At 33.0% G+C, this 26,696-nt stretch overlaps 3 protein-coding genes and 1 long non-coding RNA gene across 16 annotated transcripts in view; 2 read left to right on the top strand and 2 right to left on the bottom strand.

Moving 5' to 3' along the window:
• The first annotated feature begins 99 nt into the window (after positions 1-99).
• On the top strand, positions 100-17,521 carry LOC126850216 (serine/threonine-protein kinase WNK3). Of its 9 annotated transcripts, XM_050592940.1 has the most exons (21): positions 357-573; positions 1,695-2,234; positions 2,608-2,744; positions 3,973-4,234; positions 4,384-4,648; positions 4,744-5,918; positions 6,083-6,255; positions 6,336-6,714; positions 7,063-8,644; positions 8,762-8,981; positions 9,051-9,279; positions 9,364-9,561; positions 9,974-10,048; positions 11,119-13,490; positions 13,581-14,187; positions 14,247-14,603; positions 14,680-14,878; positions 15,010-15,098; positions 15,209-15,273; positions 15,417-15,583; positions 15,908-17,521. In XM_050592940.1, exons 2-21 carry the CDS (start codon positions 2,001-2,003, stop codon positions 16,570-16,572), a joined length of 9,450 nt encoding a protein of 3,149 aa, XP_050448897.1. In that variant the 5' UTR covers positions 357-573; positions 1,695-2,000; the 3' UTR covers positions 16,573-17,521. The 9 variants fall into 9 exon arrangements, with proteins under 9 accessions (XP_050448894.1, XP_050448895.1, XP_050448899.1 ...); XM_050592937.1 differs by lacking the exon at positions 357-573 and adding an exon at positions 100-209 and having other exon boundaries at positions 7,063-8,981; XM_050592938.1 differs by having other exon boundaries at positions 328-405; positions 7,063-8,981.
• A 2,656-nt stretch (positions 17,522-20,177) lies between these two features.
• LOC126850383 (uncharacterized) lies at positions 20,178-21,375 on the bottom strand. Its single transcript, XR_007687535.1, has 2 exons — positions 20,823-21,375; positions 20,178-20,414 (listed from the first exon to the last, which is right to left on the bottom strand). It is a non-coding gene; the product is annotated as an uncharacterized LOC126850383 (long non-coding RNA).
• Positions 21,376-21,728: 353 nt separating this feature from the next.
• The window catches only part of LOC126850286 (uncharacterized), a 163,677-nt gene continuing 158,709 nt past the window's right edge, over positions 21,729-26,696 (bottom strand). For 2 of the 5 annotated variants that reach the window (XM_050593126.1, XM_050593125.1), the window contains exon 4: positions 21,729-23,328. In XM_050593126.1, the coding sequence (XP_050449083.1) occupies positions 22,006-23,328 (1,323 nt within the window). In that variant the 3' untranslated portion in view covers positions 21,729-22,005. Of the gene's footprint in view, positions 23,329-23,429; positions 23,918-26,696 lie in introns of those variants that run through there. The other 3 variants (XM_050593127.1, XM_050593129.1, XM_050593130.1) reach the window with 3 other exon arrangements.
• LOC126850273 (pre-mRNA-splicing factor SLU7) lies at positions 24,227-26,520 on the top strand. The gene is made up of 2 exons (XM_050593098.1): positions 24,227-24,442; positions 24,533-26,520. Exon 2 carries the CDS (start codon positions 24,544-24,546, stop codon positions 26,254-26,256), a length of 1,713 nt encoding a protein of 570 aa, XP_050449055.1. The 5' UTR covers positions 24,227-24,442; positions 24,533-24,543; the 3' UTR covers positions 26,257-26,520.

Below are 26,696 nucleotides of genomic sequence, written 5' to 3'. Positions count from 1 at the left end.
ACAATTGCGTCTGTTCGAAAAACCCCCATCGCTCTTTTGTCACGTTGCTACATCATACATATCCCATGTCCATGGCTTGGTCTCAGTCCGATGTCCCATCGTCGCATTTCAGTCATTCGTTATCCGTGGACAAGAGCGCATATTACCTAGCACCATCTCGTGCGCACGAGGCTTTATGAGATATGTCTTCTCGGTCAGCATTCGCCGAGGTATGATGCACATACATGTACGTATTACGTTGCACGATTAATGTATATGTATATCGATGTATGTACGTATGTGTATATATATATATATATATATATATACACGCGTTGCGCATAGCACCGTGAGAGTGCGTAGCGTTCAGTGAAAAAAAATGGTAGTTATTTGGGTGTAGTCGGGGCGAATTTCTGCGATGCTAATGTGAGTACCAACCGGCTGGCTGAGAGAGGCCGTGCGCCGTTTTTGGTCGATGTTACGCGAGATTAGTATGACCGGGTCGGTGATAACGAGAATACAAGAAAGAGAGAGAGAGAGCGGATGAACGGACGACCCTCGTTCTCCCCCTTACGAAAGCTCGGAAGTATGTAGGTACTGTTGGTGGTTTCATGCATCTCTCGTGCTCCTCGTGCGACGTGCACGTACGTGTACATGTCGCGCGGCTCACGTCGCGATAATTTATCTGTCAAAAATAACGGTCCGCCGCATTGACGTTCCCGACGAAATGTCGCGCATCCTCGCCCCTTCAACCCGAAAGTCGCGCTCGAAACGTGTCGTCCGACAAGCGATATTTTTGGGATAGATGTCACATTTTATCTCTCTCGCTCCTTCGTTCCTCGAGCACTTACGTGCGCGTCGCGTTTGCGTGCGTTCTACCACGAATGTGTGCGCATTTTATTCGATTTGCAAACATCTCTGCGTGCGCGCGTGCATGTGTGTATGTGTGCATACATATGAGATCTCCCGACACAATACGTCGCATACGCGGCTTCCTTACCCGTGTCACAGCGGTACGCACCCTTTAAACTTATATCGGTGAGATGGGTGTATAACGTATGCGATTTGTAGTATGTATAAGTGTGCATCGAGATACTCTATACGTTGTCACGTTCCTCACTGGTGGCGTATCCCACGACGATGCTTGACAACATATTCTGCGGCTTTAACGGCATAAATGTCTTCGTGATCGAGTTATTTGTATACGCCGACTATTATCTTCATTAATGCGTCGAAAACAAATTGCTTTATGAATAATATCCTGTTTAGGATTCATGCGTCGATTTTATATCCGTCACTTTTGATCTTGTCGCGATTAATATTCATATATATATGTCACAGAATTATTCCCGTATAAATTGCAACATTTGTATTCTTAAATACTTTGATATATTTTATTAGTACGCGCACGAAACGCAGATAAATTTTTTCGATTAAGATAATGGAGTTTGTGTTAATAGACGAGATTAAAATATTTATCCTAAATATTTCTATGATACTATAGTAATACAATCTTTTACATTTTTTAATTTACTTTTATTTTAATTTGATTTATTCTCCCTAATAAAATAATTAAAATATAGTGTCTTTTTCATTTTAAAAGAATGAAAGATTATTTTTATAAAGTATTTGTGCTAAGAGAAAATATTTTAAGTATATTTAGTTTGAAATTTTTTCATGCAATAATATAGATTAAATTGTATTTCTGATTGCAGATTCTTTTAGCTCTTTGGGCACCAGAAATTTGATAGCCAGTTTATCGGTTGATATGACGAGATATACAGCCTAATTCCAAATTATTTCAGATATGAATATTTTAAATCTAATAACAAAGACTGCTCATTAAAAGTAGTTTTGATCAGAAAAGTTTTAATTTTTTTGTCTTGAGAAGAGAATGATAATGTGACTCTTATTACCTTTACCTTATTACCATTGGAGCAAATTGAATAAGGAGAAGCACAACAAATAGGTGAAGTTTGAATTTTGTGAAGTAAAGTTTTAAATAAAGTTGGTTATGTGCAATGCCGAGATGCTACAATGACAGCAAGACAGTGAGTTCAGTGAACAGCAATCACAAACATAATACAGACGATATTGTATTAACACACTCACATGCTTTCCCGATTGGAAATCAGTTGGAAGTAGAAGAAGATCCACCAGTAGTTGAAAAATCCCACCGACGGCTTCGGTGTGATCTAAGCCCTGTTCCAACAAGCACAAATTCTAATTGCAACATTAAGTTTCTTGGTTTAAAGGTGAGATTTTAAGATATTTTCATATTTTTATAATGTATTTGTATTATGTGTATATGTGTATATGTATGCATATATATATATATATATATATATATATATATATATATATATGTATATATATGCATATGTATATATATGCATACGTACACACATTCTTTTTTGCAGCTTTACATTTCCATAAATTATAAATATAAGTCTTATATATATTATGTTATGATAAATCTTACTCTGTATATTAAAGTAGATTTCATATTACTTTAAAAAAAAAAGATCTTTAAAGATTTACAACATAAAAATATAAAATACAATTTTAATATTTGTTCCAATGTCATTAATTCTTTTTTTTTTTTTTATTTTTCTTGCATTTTTGCAGGGTGACAAGAGTACTCGTCAGGATCATCAGGTGAGCACTGGGGGGCACAGAGAAAGAGATAGGGATACTAAAAAGAGAGCAGCTATAGGCAATACAGTGCGTGGATTTCTCTCATCTGGCCACAGCAGGCAGGACAGGTATAATGATGTCTGTATCAAAAATCATGCTTCTTACATTGTCATTTGTTACATTCTATTGTTAATTTGTAAAATATTTTTTATTATTTATCATTTTTTTTTTATGACAAGTAGTTTTGATATTTCTTGGAATGTTTTGCTTTGTATATAAAATCCATTATTAATTATGCACTTATGTGATTTTGTTCATATAATAGATTCTCGATAATCTAGGAAATAATTGAAGTAAAATCTTGATAATTGCAAAATTTACTTTTAAAATTGACCTTCTAAAAAAATTTTTAATAAAGTTTTAATAGTGATATATATAGCTATCAGGTCGTTTCATACAAATAATGTTGAAATTTATGGTTCTCAATATTGTGTCAAATCTTTGCAGAGAGAGAAAGGAAGAGAAAATTTTTGCATTATATGTATATCAGAAATGACTTGATACACTTACAATTTACTTATTACATATTAAGTGATAAAAGAAAAAAGAATATGAAAGTAGATAAGACAAGCTCAGATATTGATACAAAATGTAAAATTAAGCAGATAGTTGTTTGTATATATAAATATTATTTTGTGCAAATAAATTAATTTTAACGTATTCAGATAATCGAGGATGTATTTAAATTAATTATAATTACACAAGCTTGTTATTATACTAACATTACTGTTAGTATAAGAAGAAATGCTTTTGCAAATAACATCAGTTGCACATTGTAGAAAATGTGCATACAGATATAGATGTATACATATAGCAGACTTTGAAATAACAAATATATTATATTCTTTCATATCCTGCAATTTCGTTCTTACAAGTTTTTATATAATTTTAGAAATAACATATTTTAGATGTAAAAGTTAGATTAGATCTATTTAGAATGTTTTTCTTTTAAGAATTTGATGTGTGATCTTTAATTATATCCTCTTTTTCTTGTTTGTAAATATGCAAATATCGTGCTCTTCTTTATTAAATTCTATAAAAATAATCTCATTTATTAAAAAGATTATTTTTATTGAATATTAATGTAATAAAAATTTTAAAATAATTTTAAATTATAATTTTAAATTAAATATTGTATATTCTTCCTTAAGATTTAAATAAAAAATGAAAATTAAGGATTTGATTAAAATCAATATTATCTGACTTATATGAAATATATAATTTGTCATCATGAATTGTATCATGAAATATTGTATCACATTAATGTAAAATATGATTTATTCTCAAAAATTTCAGGTATGAGACAAATAGGCAACGTTCTTCAGGTGGAACTGGTGGTGGTTTATCTAGTTTATGTCCTAAGTTGGTGTCCAGTGGAAGTAGTAGCAGCCAAAGTGGCATCAATTTGGCAGTGGGCCACTTAGCCTCTCAGGAAACTGGAGGCACTTGCACAGTTGTCACAACTCAAAAGATTCACGCACATAATCATAGACGCCAAAGAAAGCAATCTATTGTCACACAGGCAGGTACTAGTGCCAACGTTACTGGTGATAGAAAGGTTAGTTGGATTGTATTAGTTAGTTGACACAAACATATTGGTGTATACAAATATATTCATTGTAAACATAACTAATAAATATGTTATATACTTTAAATTACCATATGTGATTTAGAATATTATTATTATGTTGCTTTTTTTATATATAGGTATTATCAAATGTAAATCGTTCCACTATCTCTAAAAAGCAAATACGAACACAGAGACATGAACAGAATATTGATTCTTCATCTATAACTAGTAACGGTGTTGCGACTAATTCGCCATCTTCCAAAAAGAAAATACTATCTGTTTTGAATCTATCCGATAGATCATCTGCCCAAAGCGTGAATTCATTATCCTTAGATCATGAAAATGATCGTAGTTTTAGTGATGCTGAAGAAGCACTTGCAGCAATTGAAAATGCGGCACAAGGTAAAAAAAATGTTTGCGGTTTAAAACTTATATAAAATAAAATCATATGTGAGATATAAAAGAGATCTGTTACAATTTGTTACAATTATATGTAGGAACAGGATCTAGTTCTACACCTTCTACGCCAATTAATAAAGTGAAGGCGGCAAATATCAGCAAAAATGAAGAAGCAAATGTGAGACATAATAAAGTTCTCGCAGAATGTAACAATCTATCAGAAAATGTTGCAGATGTACAACACAGAATTTTAAATGAGTTTGAACAAGAAGATGCTATACCAGTAAAATCATCTATGGTATCTAAGTCACATGGAATTAATCAGGAAAGTATTACAAATAATAAGCAAAAATTGTTGTCGAATTCCGCCAGTAGTACTAAATTTATTAGTATTAATGATCAAAAACTTTTGAAGCAAAAGGATACAAATTCTAGAAAGAAAATGATTGAGCATCATACTAGTAAAGATATCGAAGCGGTTAATGTAGAAAAGGAATTAGATGATACTACAATATCTATGGAGACAGAGATGAATTCCACAGATAGTAACAGCAAAGATAAATGTAAGAAAAATAGAAAATCTATTGAGTGTACGGATAGCGGCGATGATGGTATAGATAAAGAAATCACAAATACTTCGAAGACTGTAAACAGTGATAAGGAAGAAATGAAGGATAATGCGGGTTTAAACGAGGAAATAATTAAGAGTTCGAGATTTGTAACGTCAAAGGTATTGGAAGAGATAACGGAAGTGGATAACAAGTCGGCGGATGTAGAGAAAGTAGAGGAGGAGGAACGAGTGACGATATACGATGACGACGGCACTAGTATCAGTGATATAGTAGCAACACAAGCGCTTCATGAATCGTTAAGTAAATTGGGCAAAGTTCCGCCGTTAGATACTGAGATGGAAGAAACGCAGAATACAGATTTGCGAGACGAGAAAGCAAAGATGAGACAACATCCTGAGAAGGATGTAGTTACTCAGGAGGAAACGGTGGAGGGCTTTATCGGTCCTTTGCTCGATGAAAATTTTAAAGCAGATGAGAAATTGTCACAAAAGACAATGGCGATGGAGGAGGTGCAAAATTTATTAATGAAAGTGAAAGTGCAAACTGTGGAAGACGACGACGACGAAGAGAAGGCTGTAGGTATTTCGCCCGACGGAAGATTCTTGAAATTTGAAGAAGAAATCGGTCGTGGCAGTTTTAAGACTGTTTATCGCGGGTTGGACACCCAAACGGGCGTAGCTGTAGCTTGGTGCGAATTGCAGGTTAATGTGATAATATATATTACATAGAGATAAATAATTATACATTATTTTATTTGACTTGTTATTAATTTAAAAAATTAAATATATACACGTTATTTATAATAGAAAATTATATATTGTATATAATTTAAGAGAGAGAATATTTATTTTCTATTTTTTTATAGGAAAAAAAATTGAATAAAACAGAGAGATTGCGATTTAGAGAAGAAGCTGAAATGCTAAAGGGATTACAACATCCAAACATTGTAAGATTTTATGACTATTGGGAAGTTACACTTACCCGTAGAAAATATATTGTACTAGTCACTGAACTTATGACATCAGGAACATTAAAAACGTAAGTTTTTTTAACATTAATTTATAAAGTATTATTGTAAGACATATTTTAAAACTGTTGTTATACATTATATTTAACAGGTATCTGAGAAGATTTAAAAAAATTAATCCGAAAGTAGTAAAATCTTGGTGTCGGCAAATCTTAAAGGGTCTCAGCTTCCTTCATTCTAGATCACCACCTATTATTCACCGTGATTTAAAGTGTGATAATATTTTTATCACTGGTACAACAGGAAGTGTAAAAATTGGTGATTTAGGTCTCGCGACATTAAAGAATCGCAGTTTTGCAAAGAGCGTTATCGGTACGCCGGAATTTATGGCACCTGAAATGTACGAGGAACATTACGATGAGTCGGTTGATGTTTACGCTTTTGGAATGTGTATGCTTGAAATGGCTACTAGTGAATACCCATATTCTGAGTGTACAGGACCAGCACAAATATACAAACGCGTCGTATCGGTAAGTGTATCTGTATGTGCTTGTTGTTATTTTTTGTGTTAAAATTGATGATGGCATTTTCAAGACGATTTCAATAATTTGTAATAGTATTATTTGTGCGTGTATTAGAAAGATAAAGTTTATGTTTTTAAATCCTAAAATGTGTAAATATAATAAATAGTGCACAACAAAAGATTAATATAATTATATATATATATATATATATATATATATATATATATATATATATATATATTATATTAATAATATATAAATAATAATATAATAAAATTAACATACATCTTGAATAATAATTTTTATTTATATTATAATAAACACATACATACAATTTTTACTTTTATTATACAGGGTGTGAAACCACAGAGTTATGATAAAGTTGAAAATCCAGAAGTACGTGATATTATAGAAATGTGCATACGTTTGAAGAAAGAAGAACGACCGCTCGTTAAGGACTTACTGAATCACGAATTCTTTGCTGATGATGTCGGATTGAAATTGGAAATGGTATCGCGAGATACAGCGGTTGCGGATACTGAATTGTCGCGTGTTGAATTTAGATTGCGCGTGTTGGATCCTAAGAAACGCAGTAACAAGCACAAAGAGAATGAGGCAATACAATTCGATTTTGATATACAGACTGATAATGCGGAGGAGGTAGCGTTAGAAATGGCGAAATCCAGTCTCATATTGGAAGAAGATGCTAAAGCGGTAGCCAAGATGTTAAAGTCGCAGATTACAACTCTGTTGAGAGAAAGAGAAGAACGTAAAGCCAAAGAGGAGAAAGAACGCCTGGATAGGGAAACTGCTACGGCCACAGATATTGCAACTGCTGCAAGTGCTGCTGCAAACTCTGAAAATTTATTACAACAACAATTATTACTTCAACAAATGCAATTACAACAACAACAACAACAGCAACAAATTCAATCTAATATCGGTTTGCAAATACAAAATCAAGTTCCGATGCAATTACAACAAACTCAAATGCCCATTCAACAGCAGCAACTGCAATCGACTGCTCAACAAACTCAACAACATAATTTACAACCACAGCAGGTTCAGTTGGTCCAACAGCAACCGATAATACAACAGCAAACGTCAGTTGTACAACCTCAACAAGCACAGCAAATGCAATATCAGCAACAAATGCAACAGCAATATCAACAACAGCAACCATATGCTCAGCATGTTCCACAGAGTTTGAATGCAAATTCTTCACAATGCTCTACTCCACAAAACGTTCAGGGCCAACCTCAATTTCCTCAGGTATCACAACAAATGCAGCAGCAACAACAGCAGCAGCAAATACAGCAACAACAACAGCAGCAGCAACAGCAGCATGTGCATCAACAACAACAATATATACAATTGAATCAAATGAGTGTTCCACAACAAATTTCTCATCAAATGCAACAACAAATGCAACCCCAAATACAAATGTTGTCACAACAACAACACATGCATCAGCAACTTCAATCGCAACATGCGCAACAACAGCAGTATGCGACGCAACCGCAAATTCAACATGTTCAACAACTGCATCAACATTCTGTTGGTTCACAACCCGTTCAGAATCAGCAATATTATCAGCAGAATGCTACCGGCACTGCTTCGGGATACGTAACGGGCTCTTTATATCAACAAACCATGCCGCAACAAATATTTCATACATATACCACATCTACCAATCCTTCTGGCCACGTCGAGATTTTATCGTCCACCCAAACGGCGACGCAGATTTATTCTCACGCCAGTCTACCCGCGGCTGCAATGCCTGCAGCATCGTCGCAATCACAATATATGCAATCAGCGGGACAGGTTCAGACGTCTATACCGTCAGGCATAAACGTCAATAGTTCGTCAGCTGTGACTCACATGCCAAATGTACCGACTTCGACAATTCCTAATATGCAGAATACATCTTTACTTGGTAATACTGGTCATCAACCCCAGTCTCAAAATATCCTCGTACAAATGCAATATTCGCAAAATACAAATGTCATGCCCAATTCTATTTCGATAACGCCTAACGTCGCAAATGTCTCAGCACCATCATCTACGAATCTGCAGCAACATCAACTGTTTCTTTCGAGTTCGGAGCAATGCTCCAATGCGACCGACAGGTCTTCATTGGTAAAACAAGACACAATGGATTCAATACAGTCTTTGCCACCAGATGCACCAATTAATCTACAAGATCAAATTATTACAACAGCTGCTCCAGTTGCAACGAATGTCGCACAGCAATTTGTAGCGTTAAATGATGGGTGAGACGAAATGAAATAATGAGCAAAGAACGAAAAGTAATAAATTTAATTGACTCTTTTATTTTTCAGAGCTACACCGGAAAATTCTGAAAGTGTTACCGTTTCTGAGAGAAACCGGGTGAAACGTTCAGGAACTAAGCGTAAAAAGCCAGGCATTAAACTAACAGTCTTGTCTGTCAGTAGTAATGAGGGACAATCGATGACTGTCGAATGCCAATTAGATACGAGTAAACAAAAAACTGTTACTTTTAAATTTGATCGAGACGATATGGTACCTACGGATATTGCTAATAATTTGGTAAGAACTTATATTTTTTGGTATTTTATTTACTATGTATATTCTTTTATATATTTTATCTCATATTTTTTTTTCTCTAATCAGGTTGCGGAAAATTTATTGCCACAATCGCAATGTGAGACATTTGTAGAATTAATCGAAGACATCGTCAAACAATTACGTTTGGATCCTACACGTACCCTACCTTTGGTAGCACACGGTCCACCTGATCAATCTGCCGGTGGAAGTCCAGTTACAAGTCGGCGTCCTCGGGATCGCGACCACAGTCTCGATACAGCTAAGGTATAATTTTTCTAGTTATTAAATAATAAACTAATAAATAATTAATAATTTTATTGATAAAGATATTGTATATGATGTAAAAAGCATTTACATCATATTCTATGGAGACTTCTGCGATTAATATTTTTATTTTGCTCTCTAGGCACTTTTTTATGCATATAAAATTTTCACATGCTATTTAAATACACATATAGATGTGCGTATGATATAATGACTTGTATATAGTGCAATTATTATTATTACTCCTTTCCCCAAATAAATTTATATTTTTTCAAAATGAAATAATGATCCAAAATAATATATCAGATAGCATAAGAGGTTAATGTTGAAGTTTAATGTTGAACACATGTACATTTTAAACATAAAGTCAAGAATGTATATGTATAATTGGTATATATGGTTTTGGACGCAGCAGGTGAGACATGGCTCGCTAACACGTCAAAGCAGCCACCGATCGTCGTACAAAATCCACCGTAGACACCGTTCGGTGAGTTCATCGATCCCACCATCCCTTTTCCCGTTTTTTCTTTATATTTCAGAATTATACAATTGTGGATATTTATGTGACTCGTTTTTGTTACACTTGCCCAGTATGGTCGAAATTATATTATTATAATAATTTATAATATAAATTTAAAATTATAATTTTGTTTTTTTATAGGTTCACATTACGTGTAAATCTAAAAAAACTTTGAGGTTTCAAAAGAAAACTTTTATTTCTCTGACAATCCAATTTTGTAACATTAAAAAAAAAACGATTGTATTGATTACACGATTTTGAAAAAAATCAAGAGATTGATTTCTGTATTTTGATTCTGTGATTTCAAGAGAAAAATTTTTGAAATTCTCAGAATTTTTTTAGAAACGTCTATATATTTGTTATAATATATCTGTTTCTTTTTTGCAGATTATCTTATGTCACTATATTATAACATTGAGTGTGTGTGTATGTGTGTGTGTGTGTGTATGTAAAAGCGTATGCACGCATGTATGTACATATATACATATTAAGAATTACTTTGTATATGCTATATTTATTGAATTATGCTCCAATTTACACATCAAAATTTTTGCATATTTTTATTTTATGGAAATGTATATATTGCTGTTTTATAAGAAAATTTTTATTAGAATCATTTTAATTATATTACAACAAAATATTTTTTTTTTATTAATATTTTTATATATAAATATTTTGCATCGTATATTATCAAAGTTTATTAGCATTACAAATTACATGATCTATCAAAATGTTATTTTAATTCATACAAAGAGTCAGAGATGCTTTCATAAAAAATTGCTTCTTCTTGTAGGCATTTTTAAATTATACGATTTTTTAAAAGACACATAAATTTACATTTAATTTTTATAACACACTGAAAATTATTATATATTATTAATATAGAATATATATTAGAATTTGTAATGTACAATTATTATCAATATTTTATTTTTATTATAGAAGTGTTCATCATTGTGTTCTTTTATTACCATTATTATGAATTACTAAGAAGTATTTTATAAGTAAAATAATAACGAATATTTTATTCATTTCAGAGAGACGAAACTTCAAATACTTCTACGCCAACAAAACTATTGCCGATCGATCAGATCATTTCTCATATTGCCAATACTAATTTGGAGAAGCAGCAAATTGCTCAAACACCCGATAGTCAAACAGGCGCTGAAAATACGTCAGCGGAAGCTTCCAGGAGATCATCCACATCAACACAAAACACCGATACTTTGACTCCTACGAATATACCAAGTGATCCAACGGATAACCAAGAAACTATTGTTTCTGGAATGTCTGCAGAAACAGTAGTAGAAGCTCATAATATTCAAAATGACGCTAACAACTCTGCTTTTAAATCTTATCAAAGTTCCACGATACATGGTCAGATGCAAATGCAGCAGGATACAAATACAGGTCATGTAAAGAGTGATGTATCAAAAGAATCTCAAGAACAGCAAGATGTAGTGGATGTAAAAGAATCTGGAACGATTAAAGAAACAAATGCATCTGACATAGTTGCAGAAATATCTACTTTAACGGTACCAACTGCACCAGCACGCAAAGTATCTCGCTTCTTAGTTAGTCCTGTAATTGAACAAAAAAATATCGCGACCGAAGAGGAATCTTCTGCCGTCAATGAAGGCGCAAGTCGTACATCGCAGTCGATAAACCAATCAATTGCATCTGCTGCGGAATCTGTAATAAAAAATGAAGAACACGTAGAAGCGAATGTTTCAGAGATTCAGAGTATGAATGTGCATGAACAAACTAGCAATAATGAGAATACAATTGTTCAGGTAGTTCCGTATAACGTGGAACAAACGGATAGCGTTCAACAGATGTCACAGCCGGGACAACAGCTTGGGTTGCAACAAAGTATTATCCAAGTACAAACTGTGCAGCAAGTAAGCGGACACATGCAACAAACCACAACTATCAATCAATCGAAGCAGCATACTATAATTGTACAAGGAGCTACAATAACATCGCAACAAACATCTCAGCAAATACCTCAAACTAGCGTTCAGCATTTTGTACCGGTGAATTCGCAGAAGGAACTGCAGCCTCTCCAGCCACTTCATACGAACGGAATAGCTCAAACACAGACACAGTATCCGAATCAGACAATGATACAATCTCCTGCTGTGGTAATGCAACAGCAACCACAGCAACAAATTCCTCTACAACAGAACGTACTACAACCGCAAGCGGAACATCAGGGCCAGATGCAACAAACTCAGCGTGCTCCATCAGTACAACAATTCGTCCCGCAGCAAGTACAACCGCCGACGCAGCAATATGTTATATTATCGGGACACATGCAGTCAATGCAACCGAATATCGATGATCGAAATCGTAGGGTATCGAATATATCTATCGCATCCAATATGTCTATGGATTCCCAAATTTCAGAATCTTCCAGTATACCTGAAGAAAAGAGACAAACTATTGTAACTGCAACTAATATGCCTACAACAGCGCATATGCAACATGTACAAGTTGCTCCACAAGATATGTCAAATGCAATGCCGGTACAGCAACAAAGTGCTAGTGTAGAAACTGGTCAACAAACGATTCAAACCACTCATCAAAATGTGCAACACAGTGCTGTAGGTACTTCACTTCCGCAATCTGTGCCGGTACCTCTTCCCGTACATCCGGTCGTTACGGATGTTTCTACATCCAAGGTCGCGATTAAGACGAAAGAAGTATCTTCGACACTTCCAGATCTTGCACAAAATTTGGCGAACATACTTTCAAATCCGAAATCCAAATCCGCCACGCCTCATCCTCTAACCAGCAGTCATGAAACAACTGCCGTGCCTAATCCTGCTGTTGTTGCTGCCCCTACATTAGTCGATTATAAACCCGTACAATCCGAGCAGTATTTTCAACCTATACAACCGGAAGTGAGCCAGCTGCAGATTCAACCGCCCGTTCAACATAATTATCAAGGACAAATTATGCATCAAGGATATCAAGGACAACAAAATTTTCAACAAATCTTTCCAAATCAGCAGTTGCTTCATCAAAATCAATCACAACCGACGCTGCATTCAATCCCGTTAACAATCCCGCAACAGATTGACCTGCAATCGCAAATGATGCAATCAAATTTTGTAACAGGACAATCAGCCGCTCAAGGAAAGTGGTTTATTTCAACTAATCAAATTAATCCTTCACAACAACAGCAACCGATATTGCGACATATACAATCGAATCAACCGTTCCAAAATCAATTCCAATTGCAACAAATCCCGATGCAATCCCAAATGCAACAGCAAACTATGCAAGATCAGCATAACGAATCTTCCATTGTATTAGATCAATCGCACTTACATTTAAAGCTTCCGGAACAGCAGCCAACCAAATTTTTAGAAGTTGAGAATTTGGAATCTTCAAATTTAAATTGGTGGGCAATTTATTGTTTTCATTCATTTTACAGACAAAAATAAAAAAAAAAGAATATGTTTCTTTATTAAGTTTTAATTTATCATTTCAGCATACGGCGTACTAGTTCTGATTGCCAATTGCTTACATCCGAAAATGAAAATTCAAGTCATGACGTGACACCCGAGCATACTCTTGTTGAATCCATTGATTCTACATCGATTTTACAACAACAATTATCGCAGCCATATCAACAGCAGCTACAACAACAGCAACAGCAGCAACAACAACAGCAGCAGCAGCAGCAGCATCGCAAACTCAGTCAACAGAATTCGTTGGACAAAGTATCGGATATAAGCAGTGTCGGAAGCATCGGAAGCAGTACAGGACCGCAAACTATAGCAGACTTGCATCAAAAACTCGTACAATTGACTAGTCAGCCATCGGAAGCGTTAAATGTCGGTACACCGCCTATAAGTTATCCTGCTACGCCTCATAATCATCAAATAGTTGGAGGACACGATACGTACATGCATTCTTTGCAGCAGAAACTGTACAATATTGGTATGCCAGTCTCATCGACGAATGCTGCCGCATGTCCGTTATCTCCTCAGACAACAATACATTCCTCTACTATTCTCACTGATACGCAAGTTAATGATGCTACCATTGAAGGCTCTGTTATAACTCAAGAAAGTTCTGGCACATTTTCTCAAACTGTGAGTACTTTATAGAGATTAAAATATTTTAAAAGATTTTATATAAAATTTGTTTTTAGAATGTGGAATGTTCTCTTGATAGTCCAACACCGGGAGTAGCTCCCGCAGCAACCGAAACTATGAGTCCAAGCAAAGAGAATGTAAAGATACGAGCTCAAAGACCAGGATCCCGTTTGCAGGAATTAGAGCAGGAATTGGCAAAGATTCATCATAGAGGTTCGGTTTTTGCGGCAGCTCCCACACAGCCGTTAACACCGCCTATACAAACGCAGCAACAACTCGCGCAAAATTTATTAACGACTGCTCCGCAAGTGTCGACTTGCATACCTATTACTACTGTTGCTCCTAATGTTGTAACACCACGATCTGGTACTAATACTCCAATACAAACAGAACTCCAAGACAGTACTAACGAGGTAATTTCCATTATCTTACGAAAAATTGTTTTAAATGTATATTTACTTTATATATAATGGAATGTAAATTTTGCAGAAGATAAATCCTGCTCAACCTATCCGAAAAGTATCGAGATTCATGGTTTCCAAAGTTGCAGGTCCACCTGCTCATAGTAATGTTATTATTAGTCAACAACAAGCTACTGACATTGCAAGAACTCAATTGCAGCAAGTGGAAGAATTAAAAACTTCAGAACGACAAACTATTTCTTCTTATCAGACAGATGATCTGCATGGTAAGAGATTTCTCATAAATAAAAAAAAAAGCTGATTATAAACTTATTATATTAAAATATTTTTTATATATATGTAAGAAATCTTACACAACTTTTATAATACATATATGTTATGTACTTACTAATTACAGGTGTACCTGTACAAGTACCTCATAGCCGAGAGAATTCTGTTCCACCAACTGTACAAGCAGCTCATGGTACTAATATTTTAAATATTGAAGTAAGTTTCATATAACTTTATTATTATTGTGATAAATCAAAATATATCATAAAAATTAGAGTGCTCTCTAATTTTAGTAGAAATATCACTAACATTATCTGATCTTATAGCCTGAAAAAGAAGAAAGATTTGTGGTTCTTACACCGAGTGAAGAATATCAATTGCTTATAAAAAGGTAAAATTAATAAAAAATTGACGTTTAGAGGAACATAAACTTTACCTTTACACTAATCAAATATTATATTTAAAATATAAATCAAATGAGATTTAGTCATAAGTTGTCCATCTTTCACAATAAAACAATATTATTGTACATAGGCAAACTCTGGAATTGGAAACATTGCAGAGGAGACATAGAGAAGAGTTGGAACGTTTCCAACAGCATCAACTACAATTGCTTATTCAACAACAACAACAAGCAAGCGCGCTCCATCAACATCAGCATCATCCATTACTTTATCACACCGTTGCGACAAATATTTCTGGTCAGTAATGGTAATTTTAATTTTACATTATACTGAATTATATATATATATATATATATATATATATATATATATATATATATATATATATATATATACACACACATATATATATACACACACAGTTAGTTTTTTGATAAACATTTTTTGTTTCTTTTTTTTTCAAAATGAAGCAAAAACGAGAAAATTTCTAAAGAAATTTTTGTCTCAATTTCAGTCCCCTACATGCTCCCAAAGTTTTGACATTTAAATCGGGGACACCCTGTATATTTCATATATAATATATATCTAATAAAAAGTATCATATTTTTTATTATTCAATAGGATCTAGAATTCCAGGAACGGAAGATTATTTCATGTTCAGCACGGCACCGCAGACTCCATTGCAGAAAGGACCGAACAACTATCCGGATACAGAGGAGACTCTACGGTTAGCCATGCAAAAATTGAAGCAAGCCCCACTGCAGCTTCAACCACAGCAGCAGGCATCGGCTGGAATACCGCATGCTTATGTTATCCCAATTCCAGTAGTGCCTTCCGAAAATATGCAAAGTGTAGTCTCCCAGCAAAGTAATAACTGTTCAAATGATTTAACCGAAGGAAACGATTCGATGCATAGCGCGGCAGTTGGCAATCCGACGCAATATCAATTTACTCCTATATTGTCAGAGGGAGCGAATATTCCGTCGACTGGACTCGCGCCTTTATCGATATCTAATTCGACGGGTGCGACCTATATCCAGTATCACGAAGGCCAACAACCGTTACCGAATTTCCCAGCCTTCAGCTGTACACCCCACGGTGGTTTCTTCTTGCCAACTGGATATCGGCTGATATACGCACCACCTACCGGGATGACTCCATCTCAACCGGTGACACCCGCTGCGTCTCACGTAGCAAGTTCTTCGCGCGATGACACGCCTCCAACGGCGGAGCCGCATTACTCGACCACCGTCGAAAATTCGACGGTTCCTCCCTTGGATCAATAATGCGATACTCTGCTCATACGCTTCTATATTTTTTCCGGTCGATCTGTGCTCATTCTTAGTTTAATGCGTTCGATATCGTTTATAGTGCGAGGTTTCGTATTTTATCATCGCGAATATAACTCAAATATATAATTTGCTGTGAAATAAATGCACGCTCCTCGCGTTGCTAGACATTACTACGAAGATGTGAAGACGGATTAAAAAAAATAAGAAAAAATAAAAAAAAGCGTGAGTGGAAATATATATAATGTTTTTCGATGTGTACGACGTCCTTGCGTATATTAAACAAGATATCAAATATTCTCGCTATATATCTGAGCGTGTGCATGATATTATTTCGATATGTGCCTCGCGGCGGAAATCAAGCAGAATTTAGGCGGGAAAATATTGCGACAAGGAAGCAGTATCTAAAATTTTCCGAACGTAACGCAGGAACTTGAGATAGAGGCCTCTACATGTACTGTGCTTTGAGATGCGTTAAAGAAAAAAGGAAAAAGAAAAGAAAAATCTTTCTTCACTGACCTCTAAAGGATTCTATCGCTCGATTCCTTTAGTAGCACAGCTCATTAGTATAGGCCTCCGCTAGTCTTACGATCGAAATGGCATATGGCCATTCTGCTCGCGATATATATGTATAACTGTTACTGTATGCTTGAGTGTGTCCAAAAAAAAAGCGGATAGAGATTGAGTGAGTAGTTGAAAGGGATAAAGAGCAAAAGCGAATGGAAAGATAGAAAATGAAAGGGACAGAGAGAGAAAAAGAGACCGAATGTACGTATGTGCGAATATATGCGAATGTATCTGTATGTATGCATATGATTGTGCAAATATGTATGTCAGAAGTAATTAGAGACAGAGAGAGAAATATGAGTAATATAGTCACTGTTATGCTTTAATGTATTTCTAGCGATTTTGCCTATTTCAATTAAAGAAGAAAAGTCATGTGTTACTAGTTAGCAAACCCATATATATATATATATATCTCGTTTACTATTGATGATTATATCTTCTTTTAAAACTGGTAGTAATCGTTTTAACTACCACTGTTTATTTTGACACACGTAAATATAGTGTAATTTTGAGAAATTTCTGATGCCATTTTGGTGTTGATGAGTATTAACACAATTTGAGAGCATTACCCTTTCTAATCGATCTGAGCAATACATTACTGTCAATATATTAGAGAGTAATGTATTAAAACTTCCTATCTTTTTAGTTCGTGATAATCTTAATGAGATGCCATTTTTGGCAGTGAAATATTTAATTAAAATTTTAAATGACAACTGAATATATACATAATTAACAACATAATTCATAATCATCTCTGTTTTTTAAATCATTTACAGATTTTTTTATTTACATAATATTCAAAACTATACACGCGATATATAATTGGTTATTAATATTATTGGTGCAATCATTATTCAGAGAGAGAAATGCTTCATTAAATTATTCCAATATACAACTCAAGGCTATCCTAAAAAACTTAGTAATTATGCGCAGAAATTAAATTTTCTTTTAAGTATATTAAGGCTTCTTTTGGTGCTTTTATATCACAATGTTATGTTAATGTCTGTTCTTTTAGAAATTGCAATAGTTTATTATATTACACTGTGACTTGAGACTTGATTATTTTCTTATACAATGATCAGAGGAGACGACAAATATATAGTCGTTTAATTTGTTATCATTACATATAGTGTATAAGTTTAATAGATATAGTTTCAATTGAATTTATAGTTATTGCGAATTTCTTCGCTAACCCATTTTGTCATGACTAAAGGGCTATATATATATATACATCTTTTCGAATATCAATGTCGCATTAGGAATCTCAGTCATGTAATTTGATAATAACTACTTATCATGTCAAATCTTGTTGCCATCTATAAGAAACGGAGAGTAAGTAGTTAATAAACAAAGCTTTATATTTAAAGAAAGACTTAAAAAATTTTCAAAAAATGTAGTTTTATAATTTTCTCCGTGTATACATATACATGGACATGTAAAAAATTTATGCGCTTTTTATATGTAAAATTTATTATTTCGTCAAAGAAAGTATTAAATAATGCAACAAAATTCTCTAGACTTTATATTAAATTCGTTTATTATGATGGCAGTTTTCTTGCAGAAATTGAACTTGATAAAATTTAATTAAACTATTGTGGCATATTTATTTTTGGATACCCTGTTTTTAAGAGCGAAACAAATAAATAATAACTAATAATTTTTTATATTCTTCAATTTATATGTACAGTTGACATGTTTTATATTGATTTAAAGAGAAATAATTGTCAGTAACATTTACATACACATCACGAATAACAAAGCAAAAATAAATTTTCACTTATTTGTAAATATTGCAGATATAAAAATAAGAAAAGTGAAATATTGGATACAATCAAATAAAGTTATGCCATTGATTTTATCAATAAAATAAAAAAATATGTTATATAACATATAAATGTAGCACATGTATTTTTTGTATGTATATAATCTCTATGAATTTTAATTCGGTTTCAAATTTTTTAAATATGTAAAATATGCAAGTATTTTTAAAAACGTTATATAGTTATATAATTATTTTGCATGTAAATAATCCTAAAATTAACTTTGTCATTAATAAATTTTTTGTTTCTCAAAGTCTCCATAAAAAATAAATGTGGCGATTGTTTTTTACATATTAAGAAATGAATGTGAAACAATCAAATATTTTGGAAATCTTTGAAAGCACATTAAATAAAGGAATTCTTCTTATGGAAAGGTTTAAAGACTGATTAGATATAAAACAAGAAATAATAGTTGGTAATTTCAAGGTGAAATTTCATTTAAAAATTACATTTAATTTTAAAAAGGGAAAGAATATTTTTTTCATTATATATTATCGTATCAAATTATTAATTATATCTATTCAAGAAAAAAAATAGATTCAGAATATCTTTGCTGAGTATTTGAAAGAAAAAGTATACATACATACATACACACACACACACACATATATATATATATATATATATATATATATATATACATATATATATTTAGAAATGAGAAAGAGAGAGAAACTAGTTGTAGTACATATTCCATTCTTACAGAAACTCAAAATGTATATCAAAATATGTATTTGCATAACATTTATAATAATGCTCCATTATATTATCTGTTAAATTAAGAGTTTAGTTTTTCAGGACTAATTCTAGTTACAAAAAAAAATGTAAGAGCTTAAACTAAGGATATGATGTGAATAGTAATTACATAAGCATAAAAAAATATTACAAAAAATACAATATGGAATAATCAATAATTATACATTAATTATGTGCAATTATGTACATTGAAAAAAATCTATTAATTATTTTTCAAATTAGATCTATTTAAAAGCATTACTATTTTTATTGAAATAAAAGTTTTGATCTTTTATTCAGATTTCTTTTTGTGTTTAATACAATATTGTGAATTTTACTAATGGCTATTATCAAAAGACATTAAATGTGTGTGTTAAAATCATTAGCAACAATTGTAAACTATTGAAGTGAAATAAATAAATTGATATGCAGTATAGATTACCATTTTCTTACATGCAATATCATCTAAATAAAAAACAATTTATCATCTATATTTTTTATTACAACAGAAATATACACAATATGTATTATACTCAAATTCTGTAAAATTGTTATAGAATATTTTAACAAACATTTTCTAAGAATCTCTCTGGAAACTATCCTTTATCTATACAGAGTATCTCAAAACATTCCTTTTATTTATCATCATATCATTATATTTTATAGATCCGATCCTTTATTCCATAATTATATAATAGCATAGTCTTATTTGTGTGTCTATAACAAATTAAAACAAAAACATTTTTTCAAATGCTATCTTAAAAGTACTACATTTTTCATGAATAAAAACAGAGAATTATCTTATTATGAAAAATAAAAGAAATTAGTATAAAGAATGATAAAACATATGTGCAATTCAAATAACGCATCTCTTTGGAAAGAAAAAAAGAAAAAATAAATTTCTAATTTTAATATATATATATGTGTGTGTGTGTGTGTGTGTGTGTGTGTGTGTGTGTGTGTGTGTAATATAGGTATATATAAAGTTTTCTGAATGTAATGTACAGATAAATTTTCTTTTTTTTTGTATTATAACTTTATAATTAGCATATATTTTCATAAGCTGGCTTGACAATATTTTATCATATAAAAGCCATAAATTTTTACGTTAAGTTGTGTACATACCATTAGACGTTTTAAAAAGATCACAATTCAAATTATAAGGATTCAAAGTGACTTCGTCTTCTCGCATAAGCTCCCATGCAAGCAAAAAATCCAATAATCCCGATCGTTAATCCCAGGATTAATGCTAGGGTGTCTCCGAAATCGAAATTGTTGGAAGCCATTGCAAAATCAAATACGCCAAACAGGGCGAGTACAAAATAAATCCACATTTTCCTCGTCAAGAAAAATGATAAAAGCATATACACAATACTAATTACTGTAAGATTGATATTTGCAGTGCCTTTTATCAAGCGTTTCGTATGATTATAATTTGCGATATATTATTTCATATCAAGCACTGCAAGCTCGTCTTCGAATACATCAAATAATTATATGTTATATTATCTTCACTTTGCTAAATATTAACTGTTGATGATGACAATTAAATCAAACTTTTTAATATCGTAGATACACACAACACATACACAATTATAATATTTAATAAATAAACAAAATGGCGATCAAAACTAGTAACTAGATTCCGTCAAACGTCAAACGAGAAAACATTCACGATCTGCGCGTGGACGGACCAAGTGAGGAGAGTGTGAAATTCCTAGAAGAATTTCTAGGGATCTTAGAAGAGCATGGCGCGCTATTCAATTCCGTATATATAAATACGGAGCACTCTCGGAATTTATATTGGGGCTATTATCTCATTGTCAATTTAGAAAAATTGAACGGGTAAAATAATCTTAACATTTCAATACGATCAAATCGAAATCGTTGTAATATATTTAAATTACACAGCTAAATGTTTATAATTTACGAGATAATTAAATCCATAATAACATTTATTTAGAAATTGTTCAAATTGTGAAGGATTTTTTGTTTTGGGGATACATATAATAAGTACGTAGTCAAGCGAGATTGGTATCAAATATATATTTATTTTGGTAGACTTGTAAGATTTATTCTTTTGAAAAATATTATTTTTTTTGAGATAAGTCAGCAGAATATGAAATACGAAATAAGTAATAAATATGTGATCGAAGTAATAATATCTGTATAAAATAAGTAATAATAGAATATAAAATAAATAATAAATAATAAAATAATAAAATATACGAAGATGATATAAAATTATAATATTACATAGAATGAAACACTGTAATGATATTTTATATATACAGATTGACATACAGAATTAATAATCGCTATCAGAGGTTTCAAAATTTATTTCGTCTTTGACATTAATTATTAACGGAGATGTCCCGTCAATCATGCTATCAATTATATAGTCGATCTCCCACATCTTTTTTTCTTCATCTCTAACTTGCTTAATAAAATTACTCCAATGTTCAGCTGTCACTCGACTAATACCTTGTTCCAATAATAGTTTGAGATCTTGAATTTCAAAAGTATTGTTATAACTTGTAATGTATTCTTTAACCATTGACCATACCATTTGGATCGGATTAAGTTCGCAATGATATGGAGGTAATCTGACAACTGTTTTATTGTCCTGCTTTGCTATTTCGTCTATGACATATTTGTCAAACCTATTTTTTTGTAATGCAACAATTTGCAAGAGTTCGGCCTTTACCATAGCCTCTGATATTTCTTTTCCTTTATCTTCTAACCATTTTATTATTTCGGTTTTTTTCCAAGAAATATTCGGCAGTTTTTCTAGTTTCACAGAATGATACGGAGCATTGTCCATAACAATGACAGCATTGTCATCTAGTGATGGTAAAATATTCTTGAACCATTCGTGAAATGTGTCGCTGTTCATTTCATCGTGATAATCCCTTGTATGTTTCGTCGATTCGAAATATAAAAGTCCGCCAGGAACGAAACCAGCAGCACTACCAATATGGAGAACAATTAGTCGTTTGCCTTTTCCGTTTGGATTAGCTGACCCCGTAGTCAACCTTCGGGAAAATGTGTTCTTTTCGGATTTAATTGTTTCATCCATCCAAACTCTATTATTCGTGATGTCATCGGTGTTAATCCAAGTCTCGTCTAGATAATAAATTTGCCGACCTTCTTCTCGGTATCTTTTTATAGTCCTCAGGTAGTTTCTCCTCCAAATAATGAAATCTTCTTTCTCTATCAAGATACTATCGTGGGATTGGGTAGTATATGTAAAATTTAATTCCTTTAACAATAAGTGAAAGATCGATCGTTTAAAGTTTGGGAGATCTTCGTCAATGTTTACGGCTTGTAGAACTTTGCTGAACGTTGGTAAATCTCTATTAATATAAAATTCGTGCACTTTTCTTCGAATAGCACTCTTGTCAAATTCGTCGACTTTCTCTTTAAAAGTTAGGCGATGTTTTTTTTTATTTGGAGATGTAACCGCGCCAGTATGCTTATACTCCAACAATGTTTTTTTTATGCTGGAAATACCAATACCCGTCTGTTCTGCTAATTGAGTAATAGCATCATTATTTAATATGTGTGGATTGTCTTTCTTCAATTTTTTGTGTAAGTTAATAATTATGAGCTTCTGACTGCTATGGATCGGCTGAAAGTACAAATGAAAAATATATGTTATAAAATCAAAATTTTAACAATATATTAAAATTTATTAAAAATTTGTTTGAATAGTTACGAATAAATATTTACTTGATTCATATAAATTTTTTTATTTTATAGAAATAAATGTCAATGAAAGCGAAACATCAGGTAAATATAATCTCACTTGATTATTCAAATAATTTATTAAGTTTCAACATATTTTTCTCGTAATAAACTCATACTAAAAAAGATACTTTAAAAAACACAGCCTCTAAAATATACTGTAAACAGATTAATAATTTTTTTCATCATTATTGTTTACTTGTCCTCGTTTATTTTTTTTCACAGGAGATGACATTAATGGTACTTTAATATTTAATTCTTCTTCCATCGCACTATATAACTGTGAATATTTTATTGACAGAAAAATGCTAACATTAAAATACTAACATATTAACATATAAAATACTAAAATATTAACATTCCGTTACAGTAACGTTAAACTGAACCACCAATGAAATATCAAAAGTCTGTTCTTTATAACTGAACTGGCTACACTAATTTAGAATGTATCTTTTTCTCTCTCCGTTGGAAAGAAAAAGATAAGTTCTGAACTAATTCATTTAGTTTAGTTATAAAGAACAAACCCATCATTGGGATCTTTCCAATAGGAAAAATACATATAATTAACTGTCCAATAGAAAAATTCTGGGGTTTTAAAAATTCTCTATTTAGGCTAGGTTCCAAAACGATGAAAAATTTCCTCTGGGAGAAAAATTTTATTTGATGGTTGCTTGGAACCAATCAGAAAAGCGAGGAACACACACTTTGCATAAGCGCATAGTCATAAACATGAGGAAATTGATTGGTTCATTTCCTCATACATATGTGTGGACCAATCAATTTCTTTATGTTGTGCTTATGCGTTTATGCAAAAGTGTGTGTTTTCCGCTAAACGCTTACGAAAGTTTCGGAACGATCATCGAGTAAAATATTCCTCGGAGAATACGTTTTGGAATGCAGCCTTAATATCCAATTGCGTAACATTGTGTCTGTTTGTATTTCTTTTTTATGGAAAGCTCTCTTTATCTACAAGTTGCAGATTGACCCATCGGAGCAAAGTAAGATTTCTTCGCTTACTTACAAGGAACATAACCTCGATAGGCAAGGATGTAAATAAATATTTAATAAAGATCTAGTCTTGTCACGAGATTTTTTGATCATGGCCAATTCATCGGCGAACGTAACTGTGTCGAGCATTTTGAAAAATAAGAGCTCGTTCGAAGATGAACCACGGAAGAAGAGCAGGGAGGATTGGCGGAAGGCGAAGGAGTTGGAAGAAGCGAGAAAGGCCGGTACCGCTCCCGCTGCTGTCGACGAGGAGGGTAAGGACATTAATCCGCATATTCCGCAATACATCAGCGCGACGCCATGGTACTTCGGCGCTCAGGGTCCCACCCTGAAGCATCAGAGACCGCAGCCCGAGAAGCAGAGGCAGTACAGTTCCATAAACGATTGGTACAATCGTGGAGTGGATGGTGCACGGGTGGCAACCAAATATCGTAAGGGCGCTTGCGAGAATTGCGGTGCGATGACTCACAAGAGGAAGGATTGTATGGAGAGACCGCGCAAAGTTGGAGCAAAATATACTAATTCAAAGATAGCAGCGGATGAATTTACTCAGCCTGAGCTTTCTATGGATTACGATGGTAAGAGAGACAGATGGGCTGGTTACGATCCTTCTGAACATAGAGCGATAGTGGAGGAATATCAGAAGATAGAGGAGGCCAAGAGACAGATGCGTGCTGACAAACTTGATGCAGAAGAGGAAAATGATGAACAAGATTCTGATAAGGATGAAGATAAATATGTGGACGAGGTAGATATGCCTGGTACAAAGGTAGATTCTAAACAGCGAATTACTGTGAGAAATCTGCGAATTCGAGAGGATACTGCTAAATATCTGCGCAATCTAGATCCGAATTCTGCATACTATGATCCAAAGACTAGATCCATGCGAGATAATCCCTATGCTGGTACAGAACGCGAGGTGGATTACAAAGGCGAGAACTTTGTACGCTTCTCCGGAGACACGCAGCAACATGCGAATGCACAATTGTTCGCTTGGGACGCGCATGAGAAGGGAGTCGATGTACATTTATTAGCCGAGCCTACAAAACTGGAATTATTAAAGCAGGAATACGACAAGAAACGCGATGAATTAAAGGATAAAGCACGCGATAGTATAATCGAACGTTATGGGGGTGAAGAGCATCTCAAAACGTTACCAAAACCTTTATTATTGGCACAAACGGAGCATTATGTCGAATATTCAAGATATGGTAAGATAATTAAAGGGCAGGATAGACAGGTGATACGATCCAAATACGAAGAAGATATTTATCCAAACAATCATATGTCAGTCTGGGGTTCATATTGGCAGGATGGAAAATGGGGTTACAAATGCTGCAATTCCTTTATTAAAAATTCTTATTGCACCGGAGAATCTGGAAAAAGAGCAGTAGAAGCAACGAACGACTTGACACTGAATAAAATACCAATAGAAGAGACTGATTGTAAACTGAATGATGTAATAATAGAGGACAATCGTTCCTCGACCAGCGAATCTTCATCCGAAGATGAGGGAAAAGATAAAATAGAAAAACAAAGTAAGGCGGCCAAACGAAAATTGAAGAAACAGAAACGCAAAGAAAACCGCAAGAATAAGAAACAAGACGAGGATAAGTTGAAGGAAGCATTGAGAAAGGAAGAGGAAAATACGAGGAAGGCGGACAAGATGTTGAAAATGAACGAGAGGAAACGTCCGTACAATAGCATGTATGAGACAAAAGAACTGACTGCTGAGGAGATAGAAGCATATCAGATGAAACGTAAACGTGACGAAGATCCGATGGCTCATTTTCTTTCAAAATAATATTACCAGATTATCTTTACGATTAAAAATTAAATTAATGTTATACGTATATTTATAGATATAAATATGTACAGTCTATTATTTGATGACAGTAGGATATCCTATGTAAAATACTAATATGTAATTTAGCGATTTAATGGTATAAAATATGATAAGTTTAGGAGAGATTTATTTAAATTTGAAAAAATTTAAATTACTAGTATATATACATATATATATAATAACTTCGTCTCTTGTATATAAATAAATAAAAGCCTGTATATATTCGAATCTCGGTTACGCACACATTCGATTCAAATCTTGTCAAATAAAAAATCTATCCTTTTGGTTTTAAGTTTTAAAAATATATAAATGATAATTCAAATTGAATTGTTACGAGGCACCATATTGATATTTCTTGTCGGATGCCAAGCTTCAGAGGGCGTTGCAAACGCTGATCA

This window comes from Cataglyphis hispanica, chromosome 6, assembly GCF_021464435.1.
Source record: "Cataglyphis hispanica isolate Lineage 1 chromosome 6, ULB_Chis1_1.0, whole genome shotgun sequence".
In the NCBI taxonomy this organism is placed as follows: domain Eukaryota; kingdom Metazoa; phylum Arthropoda; class Insecta; order Hymenoptera; family Formicidae; genus Cataglyphis; species Cataglyphis hispanica.
This window is presented reverse-complemented; position numbering and strand designations above follow the sequence as displayed.